At 43.1% G+C, this 22,134-nt stretch overlaps 1 protein-coding gene across 3 annotated transcripts in view; it reads left to right on the top strand.

Annotated features, from left to right (window-relative positions):
• Positions 1-21,763, top strand: part of TAGAP (T cell activation RhoGTPase activating protein) — a 44,130-nt gene extending 22,367 nt beyond the window's left edge. Inside the window, exons 2-11 of one of the 3 annotated variants that reach the window (XM_051801557.1) lie at positions 13,728-13,769; positions 14,202-14,286; positions 14,394-14,447; positions 15,036-15,102; positions 16,569-16,741; positions 17,521-17,682; positions 18,118-18,227; positions 18,787-18,982; positions 19,321-19,438; positions 19,644-21,763. In XM_051801557.1, coding sequence (XP_051657517.1) covers positions 14,260-14,286; positions 14,394-14,447; positions 15,036-15,102; positions 16,569-16,741; positions 17,521-17,682; positions 18,118-18,227; positions 18,787-18,982; positions 19,321-19,438; positions 19,644-20,821 — 2,085 coding nt within the window. In that variant the 5' untranslated portion in view covers positions 13,728-13,769; positions 14,202-14,259 and the 3' untranslated portion in view covers positions 20,822-21,763. Of the gene's footprint in view, positions 1-13,574; positions 13,770-14,201; positions 14,287-14,393; positions 14,448-15,035; positions 15,103-16,568; positions 16,742-17,520; positions 17,683-18,117; positions 18,228-18,786; positions 18,983-19,320; positions 19,439-19,643 lie in introns of those variants that run through there. The other 2 variants (XM_051801556.1, XM_051801555.1) reach the window with 2 other exon arrangements.
• Positions 21,764-22,134: the final 371 nt, after the last annotated feature.

Below are 22,134 nucleotides of genomic sequence, written 5' to 3'. Positions count from 1 at the left end.
TCTTACATGAGGAATTCATGATCTTTTCAGACACAGGATGATGAGCTGGATGAGGAACACTTTACTCGTCCCATGAAATGTTTCTGAGTCTTACGAGTTTTCAGAAGAAAATTCTGTTCAGTTTGCACAAAACTCTACTTTCCCAAGGTATTTCCAAAGAAACCAGAAGGGAGGAGAGTTGCACTTAAATAAACAGCAGTGTGAAAATCAGGCTAGACAAACAATGCCAGTCACAGACCTAGCAACATTGGGCCACTTGGCTGTCTTTTGTTGCAAACTAGCAAAACGAAAGTTAAATTCAGTGAGTGAATTTTAATTGCAACATCATTCTCTGTGATGTCCGGTTTTGGATATCTTGAGCCTCTAAGAAAAACATCTTCATAATCTGCAGAAGTAACTTCCCTTCTGCCCCTCTTGCAAAACTTATTCCAGGAAATGATGAGAGAATTAATAGTATAGTGAGGAATCCATTTCCAGGGAAAAAAAAACAAACTTCAGGCTGGATGGGACAAAGACAAGAGAAACTGAACAGTGTGGAGGGGAAACAATCACAGCTACTGTGAGGTAGCTGCATATCTCATTGCAGAAATAAAAATGGGCTAGAAAACACCACATGGGTTGCAATGAGATGTATTAAAAATTTTAAATAAGAAAGATAAGAATATTATTTATATTTATCTTAAGCCCACTCCTTATGCATTTATTTCAAATCCAGAATAAGAAAGGGATAATACGAAAAAAAAATTCTATGTAGCCATGTGAGAGACATTAGGGGAGCACACGGAGTCAAGGCAGCTAAAATTGGTTTGCCCATACAACCATGAAGTGGACACTTCCCAGTTACTTCCCAGTTTGACCTGGCAATCGAGATCTTTCTTCAATTCTTCTTTCTTTCTTCAATTCTTTAATGTAATTTCCCACATCTTTATTAGAGGGAAACCTCCCTCCCTTTTTAAAATTATTTCTTGTTGTGCAGGCATATGCATCCTTTCATTTCAGATTTCATTTCATTTCATCCTTTCATTTCTTGTTTGTGAGCCTGAGTTTGAAAGCTGGGGCTCCCAAGCCCCTGACAAGGAAAATTAGCTGTGTTTATAAACCTGAATGGAAGAAAAGTTGCAACCCAGCTTAAGCCAAGTCCAGGGAGGTGGCTATGACTGGACAGCCATTCACACCAAAGTCATAGATTCCCATTCCACTTTTGTTTGGTATAAAAGGGTCCATCAACTGGAGAGGGGAAAAAAAAAAGAACACTGAGGGTTTATAAAGACAGCCGACTTTTCCAGAGACCATTTTTTTCCCTCTCATTCTCATTCAGAGCAAGCATGATGCATACCTTTTTCTCAGTAACTTCAGGTGGCTCTACAGAAACCTGACAGACCCCTTCTAGTATGTTTTCCCTTTTGACAATCTCTACTGTGACTTTGGATCTGTATCCCAAAGGCAAAACAAGTGGAAAAACAGATGTAAATAGCTGAGGAGCTGGAGTACAGGTTCCTTCTGCTTGTCACTTTTCCTGTCTGTCCCTGACCTCCGTGCTACTCCTGCCCTCAACTATGGGCACTGCACAAGCTGGGTGACATGGGCATGATGAGAGCTGCTTGCTCCTCATTGAGCACTCTCTTCCATCTACCCAACTTCTGCATTTCATTATATGTAACATCCACTAGTATGTGGATTTCTTACTCCACCTCACCATCAGTCTGAAAAGAGAAATGAGAGAGAAAAGTAGAAGAATATTATACCTGCATAGGTGTTAAATAATTCTTTGTCTTTGCTAATAATTATTTGTTATGTTTGTATCCTCGAAGATGTCACCCAGGTGTTCTTGCCACAAGCCCTCCCTCTATGCACCAGCTGAGGGGCTTGAACACTGTTATTTTAAGTCATGGTGGCTTGCACCAGGTGAGAGCTGCTGTCTCAAAGATAAAGATGCATATTTGCATCTGAGGAGCATCTCTTCATTCAGCATCTCTATCAACTGCTGCCTCTCCGTCTCATGGGCCCACGAGCAATATGTGCCACAGCAGAGGTGGAAGCTGTTCAACTGACTAAACCGTCTCCCTCCTCCCTGCTCTGTTGCAGCCAATTTGACAGCTGTCAGATGTTCTCAGCATGGTGGCTGCTGTTGTTGCTGGATTGGTACTGATGGGAACTTTGCCTTTAGTGTTCCTTCACTTGGTTGTTGATGGGCAAACAAAGTGTTCCCAAGGCAATCCAAGCTTGCAAATGTCTTTGACAATGTTTGGTACTTTCTACCTCCCCAAAAGCTGAGTGGACTTTAAAGAAAATAATGCAAAGGTATTTTTATCACTCTGTAACTTATATATAAAAACTATGTATTTATGTTGAACAGCAAAGACACTGTGAAGGTTTGTGGGTCGCTCAGATGAAAGATTTTAAGATTCATACATAGCAAAAACAGGGACCACAATCAAATCCCCCTTAAAATAAATTTAGCCCCCATCTACAGAGAACTCAGTCAGTAGGTATATTGAAGATTTGTTACTTGCTGCTCTTAAATTGAACTGGAACCATCCCTGGAGGTTTTGAGAGAAGTGTGAGCATACACACACTCTGCCATAGGACAGCTGGTTAGTAGGAATCAGGTTAGCCAGCATTAATGGTGTGAGGCCCAGTGGAAGTTGGGGAGTCTGTAGTCCAAATCAGCTATGACATGTGCAAGTGGTGTTATCCATAATCAGCCAACACAATAGGACGATTGCTTGGTTTTCTTTACACCTTTGTTATTGTTGCATATTATATGGGAAGATCCAAATACCTCTTGAATTCTTGCAAAACCTTTAAAGGATTCATATTTTACACTTTGCATTATAGCACTGCTCATGAAGGAAAATGGTACCTTCCTCATTTTCCTGTAGCCAAGTGTGTCCCTTTTAATGCACCAAGTCTGTGGAGAAGGAACGGTTTCTGCCTGTGCACAAGATTATTAGCAGGTCAAAGTCCTGTTGAAGGTTTATACACATGGTACCACAGTGAAGACATTCCAAAGGATAGTAGTGATCCAGCACCCACTTACAGTAAAGGATATTGCACTAAAGGGGTATCTCACTGTGGCCCTATAAGTTAGTCCAAGGCAGAGTTCATTCAGAGCAGAGTTCCACTAGGGACACAATGAAATCTCTTAATTCATAAGATTTTGGTGAGTAGATCTTTGAATCATACTCATTTTTTAAAGTCATCAACTAAAACTTGATTTAAGTACTATTTAGAGCAACCTGTCTCTGAATCCCATCCTTGCAATGTTCCTGTGCAATATTTCTGTGACAACTCAAATAAAAACTTAGATGCTGATATCCACCCCTTTCCTCTCTGTGCCCCCAGATCTGGAATTTCAGGCAAGCACCCTGATATTAAATCCATCCTCTGTATTATCAGGTGCAGTCTGGGTCATGATTTTATGCTTTTACCATCTGCTTTCTATAGAAATGATTTGGAGAATGCATCACATAGACTCTCTGTAGGTCCTTTCACTGATATTGAAAATAAAAGGGATCACAATGAAAAGCGCTGCACAAGCAGGGGTTAGTTTTATCCCAGCCATGGTCGGTGCAAAGCGATCACAAAGAAGAGAAAACTGGAAGGAGTTACACCTCATGTTGCAAGAGCCTGCCTGTCCTCTCCCTGACACTGATCTCAGACAGAATTTGCCAAAGCAGTTATGTTCCCACCTCCTGTTTTAAATGAGGGTGGTGATTAAAAAGGCAACAGGTCCCTAAGTATCTTTGACGATCTGGTCCTTGGCTACACTTCCTCACCAGAGCCCTCAGTGGTAACTCCCCAACACAAGGATGCCCACAGCTGACAAGAGCAGCTCCAGCCTCCTCCTGCTCAGATGGTGCACAAGTCATGGCAAAGGAGATAAAATCCCACCAGTAGGCATATGCTGTTTCCATCCCTTCTTCTCTTCCAAGGAACAGGGAGGAGGGTGATATCTTGACCACATAAAGTGGATCCCTCATACATATTTATTATTGTGAAATCACCAGTCTGTGGTTTCTAATGGAAATTCCCATTTTGAGGACAGACATTTTTATTAAAAGTAACAGAATATTTCATGACAGCAGGCTTTTATAGGTGTTCTCTCACAAGACACAATCCAAAACCAAAGGCCTGGGATTTTTTTCCGATTTTTTGTAGCAACTTATCACTGTTTAATTTTGAACACCACCTAAACAGGATGGTGGTGTTTTAAATTTGGGGTGCATGGAGAGCCAGGCTGCAGGAATCAGGCCCTATTCAGTTATACCTACATGGATACAGAAACAGCCACACAAACCACTGTGAGGGAAGGCATTTTTGGTGGGAAAATTAATTCTGCAAAACTAGTGTTATCTTGCACATTGAGAAAAGGAGAATGAACGAAACCTGAATTTTGAGGAACTAAAACTAGGACCTGCTAAGCAATAATAATAAAGAAGGAAAAAAGAGAAGGAAGATGAAAGAACAACCACAGTCTCTGACTGTAATTCCCTTTTCTAGAATTAGCTCTGTATCAGAAATTAAGCAAACTACTTTCAACTGATGAAACGTGTGGATTTTTTTTTAATCAGTACAACATAATTCAGCATTTAGAAATGAAACTGGAAAATACGAGCATCTTTTTTCCCTTATTTTCATTAAAATCACCTTATCTACACAGAATACTGGCCAAACCTCAGCCAAAATTCTCTAAGGTAAGCTAAGCAAAAATTGCTTGTTGACCAAAGAAAGGATATTGTTGCCATTAGTTAAAACAAGTAATATTTGGGGCATAAAATGGGCCTTTGCCTCTGGACCAGGTACTCCAGTGTACTGAAAATGAAAGAGGGGAATTTCAAGCTGAAGTGATACATAAATCCAAATTCCATTGATTTTCACTTGCTTGAGATGAGAGTAGAGGAAAGGGGCAAACCTATAAATTACAAGGATAAAGCAGTGATTTCTCTTTTGGAACCAAAAGTATTCAGTTCACACTTCAGTGCATTCAACTAAACATTTGTCTAAACATTTTGGTGAAAAGTGATGAACTGATTCAAGTACTTTGACACACCAAACATCTCAGCATTCACACAGATTGTGTCACAGTGGTGGAAAGGAATGTTCTCTGGTTTGTTGTTGGGATATAGAGCAAGAAGTCAACCACCATACACACATCCCTCCAGTCACTATCCCAGTGGTTTTTTGGAAGATTAAATACAAAGTTTATGAAATTGGCAGCTACCTCTTACTTTCAGCACTTATTCTATGTTGAAAATACAAGGCAAGAATCTCCTTAGGAGCCTGAAGGTACACAGCAGTTGCAATTACTTCAGTGCTGTGTAGCCCTTCCCAAGCTCACGGTGAAGGAAGTAACCCCTTGAAGAGCATGTAGATATTGGGTGACACCATTTCCCACTGTCAGCCCCACTTGTTTGAAGCATAGCCTCTGCTGTGACCATGCTGGAGTCTCCATGTCAAATCCCTTCCTAGAGGTCAGGAAAAGGAAGAGGAGTTCATGCTCAAAACCACTTTTTTTACAGAATCTAGATAAAATGGATAGTTCAGTTGCCATATTGAGTGGTTATTTAATTGTCACATTATCATATATTATCCTGACAAGCTGCATGCTTAAAATAAGTGAGTATCGGATGTGGCCAGAAATGTGCTGCATTTTGATTCTACTGTAAGTAGAACTGTAAAGACCTTGGAGGTACACAAATAATGCCCAGGAAAGTAGCATATTTTCCTCATGGGCGATGCACTTAAAAAATGCTTTAATTTGTCAAAGGTTTGTCATTAAGGCTAAAATTAAGGACTTCTCTTTGCTACATGGCACATATGGGGTTGTCCTGTATGTTCCAGTTTTCACCAAAAGATACCAAAGCATGTTATGCCTGGCAGTGACCTATTATTTTCAGCATGTTATTCATGAGAAACTGAGGCAGAAAGAAGGCAGGCTATCTTTCAGATGTTGTGTGGAAAATCGAAGGGCAAACTGAAGCATCTTCTGGAGTTCACACACAAAATCCTAACACAAAAATACAATTAGAGTCTTTGGTTAGTCTGAAAATTCCCTAATAGGGGGGTTCCTGTGTCATAGGTTGTCTCCTGTTTGATTACTGAGCGCTGAGGAAGCCTGTTCAATTGTTAAAACAATGATTTTTTTTTCCATACTTGTGACGTTCACTAGGACTTTTCCTTTAAGGTCAGAACAGAAGTATTATCTGCATTGTTTATTCATGTCAGTCTCACAGTTATGACAAGTTTACATTGCAGCACACTCTCATCCAAGAAAACTGTGGGAATGCTTCGTTCTGGAAGCAACCAGAAATGTTGCAGGGAGAAGGGACAACCACTGGGGTGTAACAAAAGCCCCCCAAACTCTCTCTTCCAACAGCCTATCCCTAAGATAGCGCAGATGGGAGTAAATTACAGAGATATGCTGTATTTCAGTGCCTGATTTTAGGAAACATTTTTGTGCTGAGTATAGCATTGGATAGGACTGATTTAGAGCTATAATAATTCCAGGGGGTTAAGTTTGAAAGATTCACTCTTGAGGATCTGTGTATAATGCAGTAGGAATAGCCACTTTGCCTTGCTACATACTAAATGGAAGTAGGACACCCTTAAAAATGTACTAGCATGTTAGTTTTGGCATAACTTGGAGGATAATGAGTGTTCATTTTTACTCTCTGAATATTAAATTTAATTAAGTTATATGAGAAAAAGATTGGTTCGCAGTGTTGCACAAGCAGTACTAAGACTCTGTAGAAATATGGTCTTTGGTTTACACAATGTTACAGCAGTTGCTGAACTGTACATCTTTTGGCTTAGAATTTTTAGATCTTATGGTGCCCAAAGGTAAGAGGATTCCATCTCTCTTTGAAAAGACACTTCCTGAGGTACTTCTGGGGCACCTAATCTTATCTCAGCAAGTAACCATATAACTGATAAAAGGATCTAGTAAAATTCATAGCATTTCTTCTCAACTTGTCCTTAGAGTGAGGACAGGCATTTCTTTTCAGACCTGAGGAAGGTTTTGCACCTGTATCAGCTAGCCTGGTCAAAGATATATCCTCCCCTAGCAAATTTGCTTTGCTCATTCTAAGACAGTTCATGACTGTAATACCACACACAGCAACTGTTTTCAGATTGAAAAATCTGAAAGAAACATACTCATCTGATAGATGGGAGAAAAGGTAAAGCCCAAAAAAAGCCCAAACAAAGCCCAAACAAACCTTTAAAAGGAAGTGGAAATGGAGAACAAATTCTTCTTTTCAAGCCTCAGCCACCACTGATCAGGGAAATGGGCACTGTGGCATGCAGGGTACCTTCTCTACATACTCTTTACTGTCATTTCTGTGCAGTGACTGCATGTCTGAAGGCAAATGCAGGATTTAGAGCAGGCACACACAAGTGGAATAAGCAAAGGCAGCCATAACAGCACCTGGTCTGCATGTCAGCAGCATAAATTAATGGCCAGCTTTGCAGGAATGCAAGCCTGAAGAGAACAGCCTGGCGGTTCTGGTTGAGCCCTCTCCAGTAATGAGTCAAACAGCAGAACTCAACCTGAAAAGCATTTTTTCTTCCCTTGACCCTACTCTCACTAGGAGGTGATCCCAGGTCCTGCATGCCCTGGAGGGTGGGAATTCCTCTCTTATTCCTGGCCTGGAAGTGTCACTGTGCTTTTGCAAATGTGAGAGTGAGGACCTGGCTGCCCTGGTTCCAGGTGTGGCAGCCCTTGGTGCCCTCCAGCTGTGGCGGTCGGAGCTGGTGCCCTACCCTACGGTGCCCCTCCATACTCCGCATGTCCCTTCTGCAGCAGCAGCCACGGGCCCGTTTGCCCAGGGACCTTGTGATGCCCTGCAGCAGGAGGCAGAGCCCATGCCATAAGAAGCATTTGCTTTCAGAAATCCTCATAAGGTAGTCATGCTTTAAAACAGGACAGCAATACAGAAGTGGAGTGTTTATATAAAACACTAACAGGGCTGCTGTTGCTAGTAGCAACAATATGGCAATCACCAGCTAATATGGAGATGTTTGTTTTGAATTTATCATCTTGATTTTGATGGGTGGCCAAAGCTTCACAGAAGAACATTTTATTTTGCTGTGTGTGGATGTGCATGCATAAGGACAGCACATGACAGCAAGCAACCCTCCCCAAGTATGGGGTCAGATGTTCTCAGGGGAGTTTAACTGTAGTCAGCAGAGTTGTGCCTGGAAAGATTTGTTTTGCCTGACACTACTTTTGCCTGGAGGATGGAATCTAGGCGTGTGGTCATAAAAGTTCTTATTCTTGGTTAACTTAGTGGTGATGAGAACCTGGTTACTAGCAGTTCTACTTATTACTTAGGAAGTAGGTACAACAGAGGAATGGTAAACTCACAAGGGCAACACTATGATGAAGAGTTTGGGGATGTTTCCATCATACCACTGGGGCTTGGAGGAGGCCAAGTGGAGACAAACAATGGGGAAAATCCAACTACTTCTGGTTATTCCTCACATACACAGTGAAACCCAAAATTACTCTCAGGCCAAGTTTTCTCAGTCTTATTCCAGACTGGCCCCTAGGCCAGTCTACAGATCATATTTTTTGTGAAAGTGAGATGACTTCTGCTTGAAAATCACACGCAAGTTAGAATTCAATGTGAGAACCAGGTTATCTCTGGTTTCCCCTGATTCTAATGTTGAGATCTGAGATAATTTTGATGCTGAAATTCAAAGCCAAACAAAAGGTGCAGAAACAGGAGAACTACAAGCCAACATTAAAAGAAAAAGAATCAAAAAGAAAACATTTGTATTAATCCTGAAAAGCAAAATCAAGACTCACACGTCTCTGTATCATTAAGAAGCATAATCTGTCCCTGAGAGCAAATGAACTTGGCAGAAAAGTCCCATCTCAGTTTCTGATTTGGGAATGAACAACATAAAGAAGCAAAATAAGTGAGAAACCTGCTGGAGTAACAAAAAAAGTGAGTGTCTCGCTTTTCCAATATTTTTTGAGTACCTTCAACCAGAAATCTTGAGAAGAACAGGCATCAGACTGAAGTATACATATTCTCTATGACCATTTTGTAAGCAAGCAAAGGTTTAGATCTACATCTGCTCAGTCAGAAATGATGGGCAACTTCAATTCCCTGATGCCTTTATGCTGGCCACCTCAGGAAGCCCAAGGAATGAGTAATTCCCATTCAGACAGAGCTGAACAGCAGCACAGACCCTTCAGAAAAATGTCCCATATGCACCTGTTCTCCACAGCTAAAAAAACACCTACTGGAACCAGTCACCTGAAGATGAGTAAAAGTCTTTAGAGCTGCCAATTTAGTCTTGGGGAAAGCACCCATGAAAGAATAAACAAAACATCCTGCAAAGCAAATGTAACCAAAAGAGTGTCATGGGAAGGACACAGAATACACCTTTGTCTGTATTTATGGTGCTATTTTTTATTTTTAACTATTTCCTGTGCAATAGTAACACAGTGCGTAGAAGGGTGGTGCAATCTAACCCACACTACAATCTAACCTTGATATCTAACTCAGGATAGAAGTCAGCTGAACAGAGCTGGGAAAAACTGACAGTGAGTTTCACTTTCCAAAGGCAGGGTTAGTATGAGCCCAGGTTCCACCTGACTCCTGCAGGAGTTCAGCACCAGCAGGGTTGATGGATCTCATTCTGAACTGTTACAGGTAGGAGGTAGGGATTGGTCTGATCAAAGCTCCGTCCATCCTCTTTTCTGTAATCAAACCCTGAACTGTGCCTCTGCAATCCATAACACACTCTGGAGAGCGAGTGGTAGGAAATCAGAGCTGCCTTCAGAAGGCATGTATAAATGTGACCTCTTACCAGGAACCCACTTACCAGCCTGTTCCTGGAGTCCATGGACAGATTGTACAGAGCTTTCCTTTCTGAAAAAAACAACCAACCCAACAACCTCTGACTTGGGCATAATTGCTTTCCTTATTTTGGTAAATGTTCCTTTTGTTCCCTGGGGAGACTGAAGCTGTGGCAATGAAGACAAAACTGGAATACAATCCCTTTTTCACGTGGAGAGGCACTGCTGAAGGCTCTTTCTGCTCTATATGGACTTGAAAGAGTCACTGCTCCAGGCGCATCCTGCTGTACCCTTCTCACAGCTACACTCCTGCTGCCTCCTTGCTGGTACAACATGGCAAAGCTGGGCTTCAGGATTCATTCACACAAACCTTCGTTTCTAGAAGCTACTTTGTCAAACATTTGCAAGAGTAATAGAAATAAATAAAAGTGAGCTGTGGCTGGGTTTTTCCCATTTGTGGTTTGATGAGGAGGGAAGAAAACAGTCACTCTCCAGTCACAGTAGGTTTATTCTTTTGTTCCTTTGTTTGCTGTCAGCTACTGATTCCTTTCTCATGCCAGCTGATGCTGCTCTTCACTGAGCCACAGTGTAAGAGGAGAAAAAGCCTAGCTTGACTGGAACTCACACAAAGGGGAAAATCACCATTTGGTCCGTGTTGACAGCAAGTGCTATATAAGCCCTCTCTTCAAAAATTGGTTGGGCAAAGTGATTGGGAGTGGAGCACAAAATCAACTATGGTCTCAGAGAAGAAAGGGGCTGTCTGGGACCAGGGGGAAGCAGAGGCATCAAACTGATGTCCTGGATTCTATAAGGAAAATCCTTCACATCTTGAGGAGCAAACCTAGTCTTGAGAGGTTTGAATCTATCCAGGGTTGACTGCTCTGCAGGACCTCTCTGTTCCTGCTTTCCCTCCAGTGAATGTAAAGCACTTCAGCAGAACTGAGGGAAGCAACCTGACATACAGGAAAGAGCTTCTACAAAGGCTTCTACACAGTTCCTACAAAACCCTTGCAAGTCCACCCTCTCTGCCATGCCCTGATCTTTGTGTGAACATCCCATGTCTTTGAAGGAGAGTGCATTCACTTAGTGATGGATTGGGAGTAATACATAACCTGCAAACAGCTCCAGGTGTGCCCAAGCCACCTGCCATCTATTCTGCTTGCCCAGGGCAGTGGCTGTGGGACAAGAAACATTGCTCTGAAGCATCATGGTGTAAGATCTGTACCAAACTGAGAGAGGATCAGACCACAGCAAAGATTTCAAGTGCAAAGCAAAGCAGAGCTTTGGTAGAGGGTGGTAAAGATCTTGGAGAAGCTGTTCATGTAAGGGAATTTCATTTGTAAAAGCCCCATAGGACAGGCCTTTTCTGTTAATATGCAGTGTGGAGATTGGCTTTGGGTGCTACATCTGTGTTTACCCTTTCCACACTGATGGAGGAAGCTGTGAAGCTGCTCTGGCTGGTAGGTGTGAGGGCAGCTCTTCTGACCCTGGGACCCTGCACACAGCTCTGCAGTGCTTGGCAGGAGCCAGCATATACTTGCTTACTGCTTTTCAGAAAAACAGTCAAGATTCCCTCTGTGTTGCCATACAATTACTTCACCAAACCATTGCTTTTTAGGATGCCTGCTAGTCACATGGGGCATGCTTGTTTGTAATAAAATAAGCTGCTTTAAAACAATTTTGGCACAAATTAAGTGTTTGTGATACATACCATAAAAGAGCTATTAAAAAAAGAATGCTATCAGAAGGGTAAAAAAAATCAAATTGTTTTCCATATGGGTGGACCTATACACACACATCTTCCACATACAATGGCCATTATATCCCCACAATTGTTAATGGATTAGAACTAATTTGATAAAGAAACAGCAGTGTGTGCCAATGCACAGTCTGGTGATGTGCTATCAACACACCACCCATTACTGTATCTTTTCCTGGGAAACTCAAAGCATTATGCCCTGTGTACAGCTGTGGCCTAACTGTAATTTAAGCTTCTGGCCTGCCTAATCACCACCCATTAAACTCACATTTTCTTCACAAGTCACACATTTTCCAGATCAAACCCTGTGTCTTAGTCATGCAACAGACTGAGGTCAGAAATACATCTGTGTACAGTGCTGGAATTGAGGGCAAGGCAGAACTGAAGTCCATAGGTCCCTTAAGCCTCTGAGATACTTAACAGACAAGTATGTTTGGATATACATTTAACAGATGTAGTGAAAAATAGATGCTCCTTGTCCCAGGAATCCCGCTGGGAATAGCAGCAGCAGTGCGGCAGCTGCCAAGCAGCCTCATAAGAAATTCTCAGAAAAAAGTGATGCAGGATGACAGTATTTCTGCAACCACATGCATCAGCCCATGGAATTTAGTAGGGAAATGACAGATATCATGGGACAGATAATTAACAAAAAAATCAGCAGTGAGTAAAAGATCAGTGGTAAATGCACAGGGCTGCAGAGTAATTGATTGAGATTCTACTAAGTTTCCAGTCTACAGACCACTGTCTCTACAGAAGCATGGAAATGATAGACCTCAGGAGGACTTGAAAGGTCTTCTACAGTAACTCCCCTCCCTAAAAAAAAAAAAAAAAGCAGAGTGGCTCTCCTTTTGCCCTTCTGGACACATCTCTATCTAACCAAAAGTAAATTTTGCACTTTGGATTTCTGCCAGAGTCAAGCTGAGATCACCTTTGTGTTTTGCATGAGACAGGGTCAGTACTACACAGGCCAGGTCTGATGTGGTTAAGCAAAGAATGGCTTTCAGGGTAAATTCAGCAGCGGATGTAGCCATTACGTGCATCTGCAAAGAACTGTGTTAAGACACAGCCCCACCCTCTGCACATGTGAAATGGAGCATCCATGGGGGAAGCAGCAGAAAAACCAGTTTCACAAGTGGGCTTTATACCCAAATCCACTGCTGAAGAATTCCCTACCATTTGACTCAGCTTTAACTCCTCTTTTTCACAAGTTTAAAAGACTGGCACCCAGAAGAGGTTTGTAATTTGCCTTGGTCAATAAATCAAAAGAACTAATATCATGCATTTAACATCAAACATTGATGAATTTTCATAATAGCCTGGTAGAGCGAGTACTATATTCCTGATGTGCCCAGGCTGGGGGCAGTTAGCAACAGATCCTGAAAAACTACATGGAGAGCAGAGAGATCTTTCCTGGATATTTTTATCTCTTCAGCTGAATTAAAGTTTAATACGTGGACACATAGTTCTTAACAAGACATATTTTAAGCAAGACTTTATATTACATATTGTCATACATTACTAAATTATTACATAGTGCCACTTCTTCTATAGAAGTGCAGTGCTTAGATTGTGAAGAACTACTTAGCACTGGCAAAGTCTGTTTCTACATCTTGCAGACAGTAAACTGTTGCCATTAGCTTTTAGAAAAATATACAAAAACATTTCCCCGAATCTTGTCTATTCCACTCCTCTATGACTTTAACTTAGCGTAACTTGACTTGGTGGTGCTGCTTTGAACTGCCAAATCTCATGTCTCTGAGCAGTCAAAGGAATGACTGTACCCACTGCTCTTTGACTGTAAGGAGAACCTGCCCACACTGCAGCCCCCTCTGCACATCCCACCTCTAGCTGGTGATGAGAGTTGGAACCTTTACCTGGTGAGTGTCTCATCTTTTCCACCCATAACAGCTACCAGAGCTGCATTTTTTTTTTCTTTAAGGAAAAAAAAGGTAGCTCCCACAAAAGGAAAGAGGAAGCCAGAAATTTTGTAGCGTCTCTGTCCTGCCCAATGATGCTTCTTCCTGTCTGTGAATTTCCACCTGCCCCTTCTGCATATATAAGGCAGCACACGTGGTATAGACTGTTTAGTTGCCTGCCTCCGTCCAAAGGATTAGCAGCAGTGGGAAGTGATGCTGTTTCTCCTTTCCTCTGCAGTTCACGGGAGGTAAAGGAGCTCTGGCTGGACTCACTCCTTGGGTAAGTACTGACTGAGATAAAATCTGTGACACTGGATGAAGTCAGCAGAGGGGCTTCAGATGCAGCTGTACAGAGCTGTACAAAAATACAGATGTGGGAGAGGTGTGCCCACTGCTAAGTGTAGCTCGTGGGCAGAGCTGACCGCGTCTCTTAGCCTCGTATTTGCAGATTAAGGACCATATGTAGCTGTCACCATTTGCTCATTTTTTGCATGAATTAAAAATGGAAAGCTGCTTTTATTTTGTTTTAATCAAGAGGCAGTTAGGGCAGCAAGGCTGAGCATCCTTCCAGAGAAGGGCTTTATGGTTTACTTGTGTGGTAGATCTTGCTGGTTCAGGATCATACATGCTAGATTGGCTTTCAGGGGAGAAAGACAAGAAGGGTGCAGTTTTACAAAGCTCTTTCTTTGTCCATTCTCTGTTCAATAAACAGGCAAACAAAAAGATTGAAGGAAACCAGAGTGTCCAGAGCTCCCCCAGTCAAACTCCTAATGAAAGTGTTTAGCAGCTGTAATACTGTGAGTGTCTTAATTGTTTCAGCTCTGTCAACAGAGTGATTTTGAAAAGCTCTGATTTCTAAACCATACCATTAAATTACTCACAGTGTCTTTGTTTTCTTGCCTAGTCAAAGACACTAAATGCTGGGAACATGGAGAGTCTGATTGAGTGCCAGTCAGAGGTAAGCAGCCCCTACATTTTCCCGGCTCTTTCTTGGGTACTGGTGTGAGATATCTTAGCAAAGTGGGGGTGGCCCCTCTAAGAGCTGGCGGCTGCCTACCCTCACCCACGAGCGGGTAGAGCTCTTCAAAGGCAGCGCTGTGCAGCACTGAGCAGGAGCTGGGCATCGCTGGGGACAGTCAGTGCATTCCCTTGGCTCCCGAGGAGCTCTGCTCAGGAATCTTTCAGTCCTCAAAGCCATCAAGGCTCCCTGGGGGAGTTTGGGAGGAAATTTCCAGTGCCAGGGGAGAACACAAAAGAGCAGGCTGTGTCCAGCTGTTGCTTCTCTGGATCAAACGCGCAGCCTGAAAGAGCACAGAGTTGTGACCTGCCGGGCATGACTGGGGTGGCTGCTGCAGGGTTTACCTCAGACCCCTCTATTTGGCAGTGAAGCACTGTCAATCCTGGACTGAGGCACCCCTTCAACAGGTGTTGGGCTTGCTCTGGTTATTCTCTGGAGCCTCCCGCAGATTTATGAGGAGCTTCAGCAATTCGCTGGTGCCCCTTGCTACTGGTGGCAGGTCTGTTAACCCTAACATGCTTTTTGCAGGCTGATGCCAAGCAATGTTCCCCGTTGGTCCCAGCAGATGCTGAAGACAGACTTTGCCTCTCAACTGGTGAGTTTTAAAAACAAACTGAGGAACTGCCTTCTTATATAATGCTTGCAAGCCAGCACTTGTGCAAAACCACCCAAAACTGCCCACTTCCCCTCCCTGAGAGTAATCCATAGCCCACATCCAGGACAGGGCTTAAGCCCTGGAGTGCCACTCGCTTGCAGATTACTTCTTTGCCTTATGCTCAGTGGCAGAGGTGACAGTGCTGAGTGACAGAGGTCTTGCATCCCTGTCCCCTGGTCCTTAGAGCTGCTTCAGTGTGTTCCCTGGCAGCGATGGGAATTAATGTGTTTCTTTCTCACTCGAGCATCCCCACTGAGGTGTGGCACTGGAACCAAGTAGAGTACTGCTACCAGCTGTTGCTCACCAGAGCAAACAAACCCTCCTGGCAGCAGCAACAGCACTTGTTTTTTCTCACCATGCAAAACCTCAGCAACCTGTAAACAACCCAGAGGAGACCATTAGCAGGGCAGGGTCAGATTTGGAGCACACCATCATATCAGATCAGCTTTCAGAAGTATCAGAAGCTAACGTTTTATATGACACTATAATGTTAAGTGACTTTCTCATAGTTTTTAACCCCTCCTTACTTGTGCTAAGCCACAAAGACAGGTCCTGAGAATTTCTCATCTGCATAAGACAATGTCATTTTGGAGTAGAAGGCACATTATTGGAAATTTGCAGAAGGCAAATCTTTTAGAAAGCTTTCCATCAAAAGGATCTTTCTCTCACTGTTTCCAAAAGGGAAAAAAAGGCACACCCTACCGCAATACAACTACCATCTCTAAATTCTTATCGTGCCCTCCTCTTAATGAAGCAGATGCAAAACCCACGCTAAGAGATTTCTGACCCTGAAGCCAGTGAGGCACTACTGTGATGCTGCCATCCTCTGGAGCAAGTATCACCTTCCACTGGCAGGCTGGCAGGGGGCAAGGACTAGCTCTAGAAGGACACTGTTGTTAGAGCTGGCTCCAAAGCTGGCAGAGGTGGAGCAATGTGTTTTTATTTCAGGCTGTAAAAGAAGCCAAAAAGCAGGAGCCCCTATTTCCACTCTTGCCCTACGTCTGGGTCACAGTCAGACCATGTAGTGAAAATTGCTGTCATTGCCAGCTGCCCAAGTGGCATATCTGCCTCAAAGTTATCACAGAAGCCACTGAAATATCAAAAATCTCTATAAATGCTATTTCTGTGCCTTGTATGTTCCCACTCTCTAAGAAGAAACAGTGACGAGAATGAAAAAAACACCCAACCCAAAACAGGAAAGGTGGTGGCCTTAGAGGGATGGGCACAGTTTTACAGTTTAGGTAGTTGTTTCCCTAGTAACCGCTTAGTTGTCTTTAAGCTTCTCCCCATTTAGTTTGAGTTGTTTCAACATACATCTCTGCACTACACACAGATGAAAGACCATATAGTGCTCTGTCAGGGTTTGGGTTTTTTTAATCCATTTTTTGCTTTCCTTTTGCTTGCAGCAGATGGAACAAAGAAAAGAAAGAAGTTGATATCGCAATCATTTACTCTGAGACGAAGCTTTACCAATGGAAATTCCCCAGGGCAGCTAGACTTGGGTGCCAAAATCACTCTGTTTGGCCAGCCTCTGGCAATTATCTGTGGAGAAGATGACACACTGCCCCAGCCAGTCCAGGTAAGGAAGTATGGGGATACAGTTACCATAACTCTGACTTCACTGGGAGGCAGGATCACCAGTACTTGTGCTGCAGCACCCAGGAAATGAGTGATTTTGGTGTTTCCGTTCCACACCCACTCCTGATAAGCTCAGGGCCCATCCCAAATGTACAAAGGGTCAGGTCTATGGGTTTTGCTGAGCCCACTCAGATTTCACTGCAAGTAACTCAGACAAACCAGGACCAGGAATAGGAGATGAAGATCTGCTCCTTAGTATAAACTTCTGTGATCCTACAGCAGTAATTTAAATAAATCTTTCAGCAGCATAAACTTCCAAGGATTTTTGTATTTCCCTGAAAAAAGTGTACAGCTATGGACTGCCACCAACAAATACCTAAACACTGTCTTCTGGATAAAAACGGTCTTGTAACAGTTCTGCCACTGAATTGGCTCTCCCAATAACAGGCATTGGTCTCTTACAAGCAATATTTGCCTGGCTTGTGAGGGAAGGGATTTGAACTAAGACTTAAGCCATCCCTTTATTTCCTTATGGAAGGAAGCAAGGATGACTCTACTGAAGTTAGTGGAATTCATCAGTTCAAAAAGAGGGTGGACTGTGGGAAAATCAGGCTCTTGCCTATGTAATCTACTTGGAGCAGGAACTAGATACTGAACTAATCAGAGCACAATGTACATCTGGACAATTTTTCTTCTGTTTCTAAAGAAATGTCCTGCTAAAGGACCTTCCTGCACCCAAGTAACTGTTCTCTCATTTCTGTTTGATTTTTTTCCCTGAAGGATCTCCTAGCTATATTGTATATGAAAGGACCTTTCTCTGAAGGGATATTCAGAAAAGCTGCCAATGAGAAAGCACGAAAAGAACTGAAGGAGGACCTCAACAAAGGCAGCAACGTGGATTTGAAAAGCAAATCTGTGCACCTGCTGGCAGTGGTTTTGAAGGTGAGCAACTCTGAGCTACATTGGTGGGAGGACATTGCTAATCTGCACAGGCCCACTCTAGTGCCCAGAGCTGACCTAGGTGGGACTCCAAACTAAAGCCAGAACAAAGCCAGACTAAATGTTTCAGGCTTAGGAAAGTTTGGAATTTTCCTTTTCCACCTGATTTTCAGACCTAGTTGTGCTGCTGATTTCCTGCATGCCCAGAGGAAACTCACTTTGTCCTCCTCCTCAGCATCCTCCCAGGGAGGAATAGTGAGATTTTTGGGTGAACAAAGAGCAGCTGAAAGCTGGTTCCTGTTACCACACAAGTGCAAGTGCACCTGTGTATTGTACTGCTCAAGTCAACCTGCCTCTCAGAGAGCCCATGTGACAGTAATGCTCCCTCTGTCCTCAGAGATAGTGTCAAAGCTTCATGTAAATTTCTTGGCCTTGCAGGACTTTCTCCGAAATATTCCCTCCAAACTCCTGTCAGCTGACCTCTATGAGAAGTGGATGCAAGCTCTGGAGAAGCCAAGCAAGCAGGAAAAAATTGAAGAATTGAAAGAGTAAGTTTTTCAACCAGGAAGTTTTGCAACCAGAACCAATATGATGGAGTGGCTGGTAGAGGCCAACGATGTCTTTCGGAATTAAGAGTCTCATTTAAAAGCCTGTCATTTATATCAGCTTGCTATTGCTCCATGGGGCTTGGTTTAGAGGGCTCCAGCAGCAGCATTTCCTGAACTTTTTTGAGATTGCTCTATGAAACAACCAGCTTAGGAAGAGGGCAGAGGCTGCAGTGTCTCAGCTAACAGTCATGGTGCTGTGGGACAGGCACTGATGTGGACCTTTCACATCTTCTGGCAGTAAAGTCTACTCAAGGACATGGGCTGCTGCAATGGTGCCCTTCAGTCAAGACCTCATAATTAAAAATTTTGTAATTAACCACATTCTCAGCTGTGGTTGGGGATTTATGAATGATACTTCTCCTAAGCAGTGAATAAAACACACACATGACTCCTTCTAAAGGAAGGTTGTCTGTCTGAGTTTAATTGAGTCATGTTGAAATAGAGAAGCAGAAGCCACTGCACCATCAATTAATGTCACATTTTGTTTCTGTTCATGCAGGGTGGCTGACAAACTGCCTAAACCAAACCTCGTCTTGCTCAAGCACTTGCTCTCTCTGCTCCACCACATCAGCCAAAATGCTGAGACCAACAGGATGGACTCCAGCAACCTGGCCATCTGTGTTGGCCCAAATATGCTGAGCCCAGAGACGGACAGCACGCTGCCACTGGAAGTACAGAAGGAGATGAATGACAAGGTATCTTGAACTGACCAAGCAGCCACTCCCTTTGGGGCAGCTCAGAACCATCCATAGGGATCCCACTGCGATTGCAAAAGCTCAACAGAACAGCACCCCTGGATATCAAGGGTAGCCCTCAGCCTGTGATGTGATGGGCCAGACTGCCCCTCATTTTGCCTCCTCTGAGCAAAAGCAGCAGCTGCCCCACAGTCCCCTAAGTCCCAGCACAGTTCCTGGATACTTTGCATGCAGAGGGCAAGAGGCACACAGTGAGCACTGTCACCCATGGGTCCTCTGGGCAGCGAGGCCAAAGCTGTTCCTCCCTTCTGACTGAAATGAACTTTTTCTGTGTGCAGGTGACAGTGTTGGTGGAGTTCCTCATAAACAACTGCTCAGAAATATTTGAGGAGGACATTGTTTTCCCTGTCTGTGCCTCAGCTGAGGAGTCACCAGAGCACACAGACAGCTCCACAGGTATGAAAATGGACTGGGGATGTCACAGACTGGGGCTGCTGGGCTGAATTCTTTAATTTGATATGTGAATATATCTGTGGAAACACAGATATTTGTAGAGGGTTCAAGACTCTGTTGCAGTGCTCTTCTGCAGGATTTTTTTCTGTATAGTTCTCTTTCATCCTCAGCCTGTTAGTGAAAACTAATGCCTGCTTTCTCCCTACAGAACAGCTATGTGCTGCTCGTCAGAATGACTCTGCCTATGACAGCCCAGATCCCGAAGCTGAAGGCAGCCCCTGTACCTCTGAGATGGAGCAGCGCAAAGGGAGGAATGCTACTGTGAGCAGAAGACATCCAACACACATCTCTGCCTCTTCACTGACTAATTTCAGAAATGACATCAGCATGATGGATAGGAGGTACTCAGAGTCAGACTTGTCCTTCCAGAATTGCCTTGATAGCACAATAAGGAAACAGAAGCTAAATAAAAGTGAGGACAATTTTCCGGTTCCCCAGAAACAGCTGGGGTTGGAGGCACTGGAGAAACGGCTTGCAGTCTTACCTTCACATTTATCAACTGACTCTCTACCCAAAACATCCTCCAGTTGCTCCCTGGAGAGTTCTGATGGCTCAGTCTTCACCAGCTCCCCAGTAGTTTCACCCTCTAGTCCCAAAAAAACCTTTTTAAATAGGCCCCAGTCCTTTTCCACCAAGGCCACCGAAGACTGCAGTACACCTATCAGAGAGATCAAAAGACATTCCATGTCATTCTCTTTTGCAAACCACAGGAAAACACTAATAAAAACCCGGAGTTGGGGGCCTGGAAAAAACATTTTTTTTCAGAGAGACAGTTTCACAAAGAAAGAAGATCAGTTCTGCTGCAGAATTGTCCAGGAGAACAGTCCTAATGATGACAAACCATTGCCTGTGGAGTATCAGCAAAGACCCCGTTTCAGGTCGGTTGATGAAGTGTTCAGAGAGGTAGACCAGAGGAATCCTGGAAGACCACCCTCTTATGAAGAGGCTGTTAAAAACTCTCTGGCCACTAAAGTTGCCTCCCACAATCTCACGGTTCAAACTATGAGATTAGCAGTGTCAAACCAGGATGCTCTGCTGCCTCATCCATGCAGCAACAGTGCACAGGATACAGCATATATGGCTCTAAGGGATCTACCCAGTGCCAGAGTTTCTGCAACGAAGGATTCTGATGTGGAAACTGAAACCTTCAGTGTCACCGTGGGAGTAAACTCCCGTGTGAATTTACCTGTGACCCCAGGACTCTACCGATTGAGAGCCATGTCTGAATCCTGTCAAAAGAACAAACTTGAGTACATTGCTCGGAGGTGCAGCCAGCCAGTTTTTGAGGCAGAGCAGATCCAGTATGCTAAAGAATCATACGTGTAAAAAGCCTATCCTTCCTCTTTGCACTGTACATACTGTAAAAATAGATATCTTCTCATCCTTTGTAAGATTTTACTTTCAAGAGACTAAGAATAAGCTAGGTCTGCATGAACTTTTTCTTCCTGAAGTGTCTGTCAGCTTGACATGTTATGTTCTTTCACCACAAGAGGTGGTGGTGGTGAAGACTTGTATATCATTATGTAAAAATGTAAGCGAGTGTGTTGTACATAACCTGTTGTGTGGGAAAACTAGTTAGTAGATGATAAACCATGTTGTATTTGTATCCTGAAAGGACAATTAAAAGGTTGGCAGGTCCGAAACCTGTCTCACCTTCTTTTTGTGTTCTGTATGGTTACAGACTCCATACCATTTGTTATGTATGTGCCAGGTGATGCAATGCTTTGCTGATTTTCTACATTAAGAATTGGGTTGGCAGTTATCCTAAAGGGGGAAGACCTGTTCTGTCATCAAGGACACTTCAGTACTTTTCCATAAACCTCCTGTACCTGCTGCCATTCTGTCTTCCTGCTTGTTGGTGATGAGAATTATCTGAGCACTAACCAGCATTAGTGTTGTCTACCAAGCCTGGGGTTAGAGGTACCAAAACCCTACGGTCATTATGACAATGTGTCAAGTAACCCTCATGTGGTCTGAAGTGGTTTTAGTTTAAATAAACTGGATAGGCTAAGAAAAGAAAGGAAGAAAGAAAGAAAGAAAGAAAGAAAGAAAGAAAGAAAGAAGGAGGACAAAAAAAAAATGAAACCAAAAACTCCTGTAGGGAAATATTCTGGATTTCAGCTTTAATTAGTTCAAGTTCATTAAAAAAAAAAAAAAAAAAAAAAAAAAAAAAGACAAATCCCAAAATACTAGGTGATGTCCTTATAATCTTGTAAATATGACTGGAAGTGCAATGTGTTTTTACGGCTCAGCAGAGTCTTGAATCAGGAAGCAGAGAGACTTTGTAACTTCACTACAATAAAACACTTTCTGCATGAATGCTAAACTGTCCATTGTCTGTTTTTGAAACGTCTAGGCCCTACACATATGGTACCTACTATTCTACAGGCACTGCAGGTCTGCTTGAATGACATGGCATAGCTAAGTTGATGGAAGCAAAGTAAATGACTAGCAGTATCACTGCTGTTGTTGTAAGAGGCCGCAGGCTACATTTTGGGAATGAATCCCTCTGTCAAGAAAACTAGTTATACTGCCATGTAACAGCAGTTTTCAGTGAGGTGGAGAGGAAGCTGCAAAGAGGTGATGCTGTTCCAAAAGTGGACCCAATTAGAAAGCAGCACACCAGCTTCTCAGGAATG

Source organism: Manacus candei, unplaced genomic scaffold, assembly GCF_025592945.1.
Source record: "Manacus candei isolate 608988 ecotype Guabito, Panama unplaced genomic scaffold, ASM2559294v1 h1tg000052l, whole genome shotgun sequence".
NCBI lineage: Eukaryota > Metazoa > Chordata > Aves > Passeriformes > Pipridae > Manacus > Manacus candei.
The sequence above is the reverse complement of the archived record's forward strand: the minus strand, read 5'-3'. Positions and strand labels throughout refer to the sequence as shown.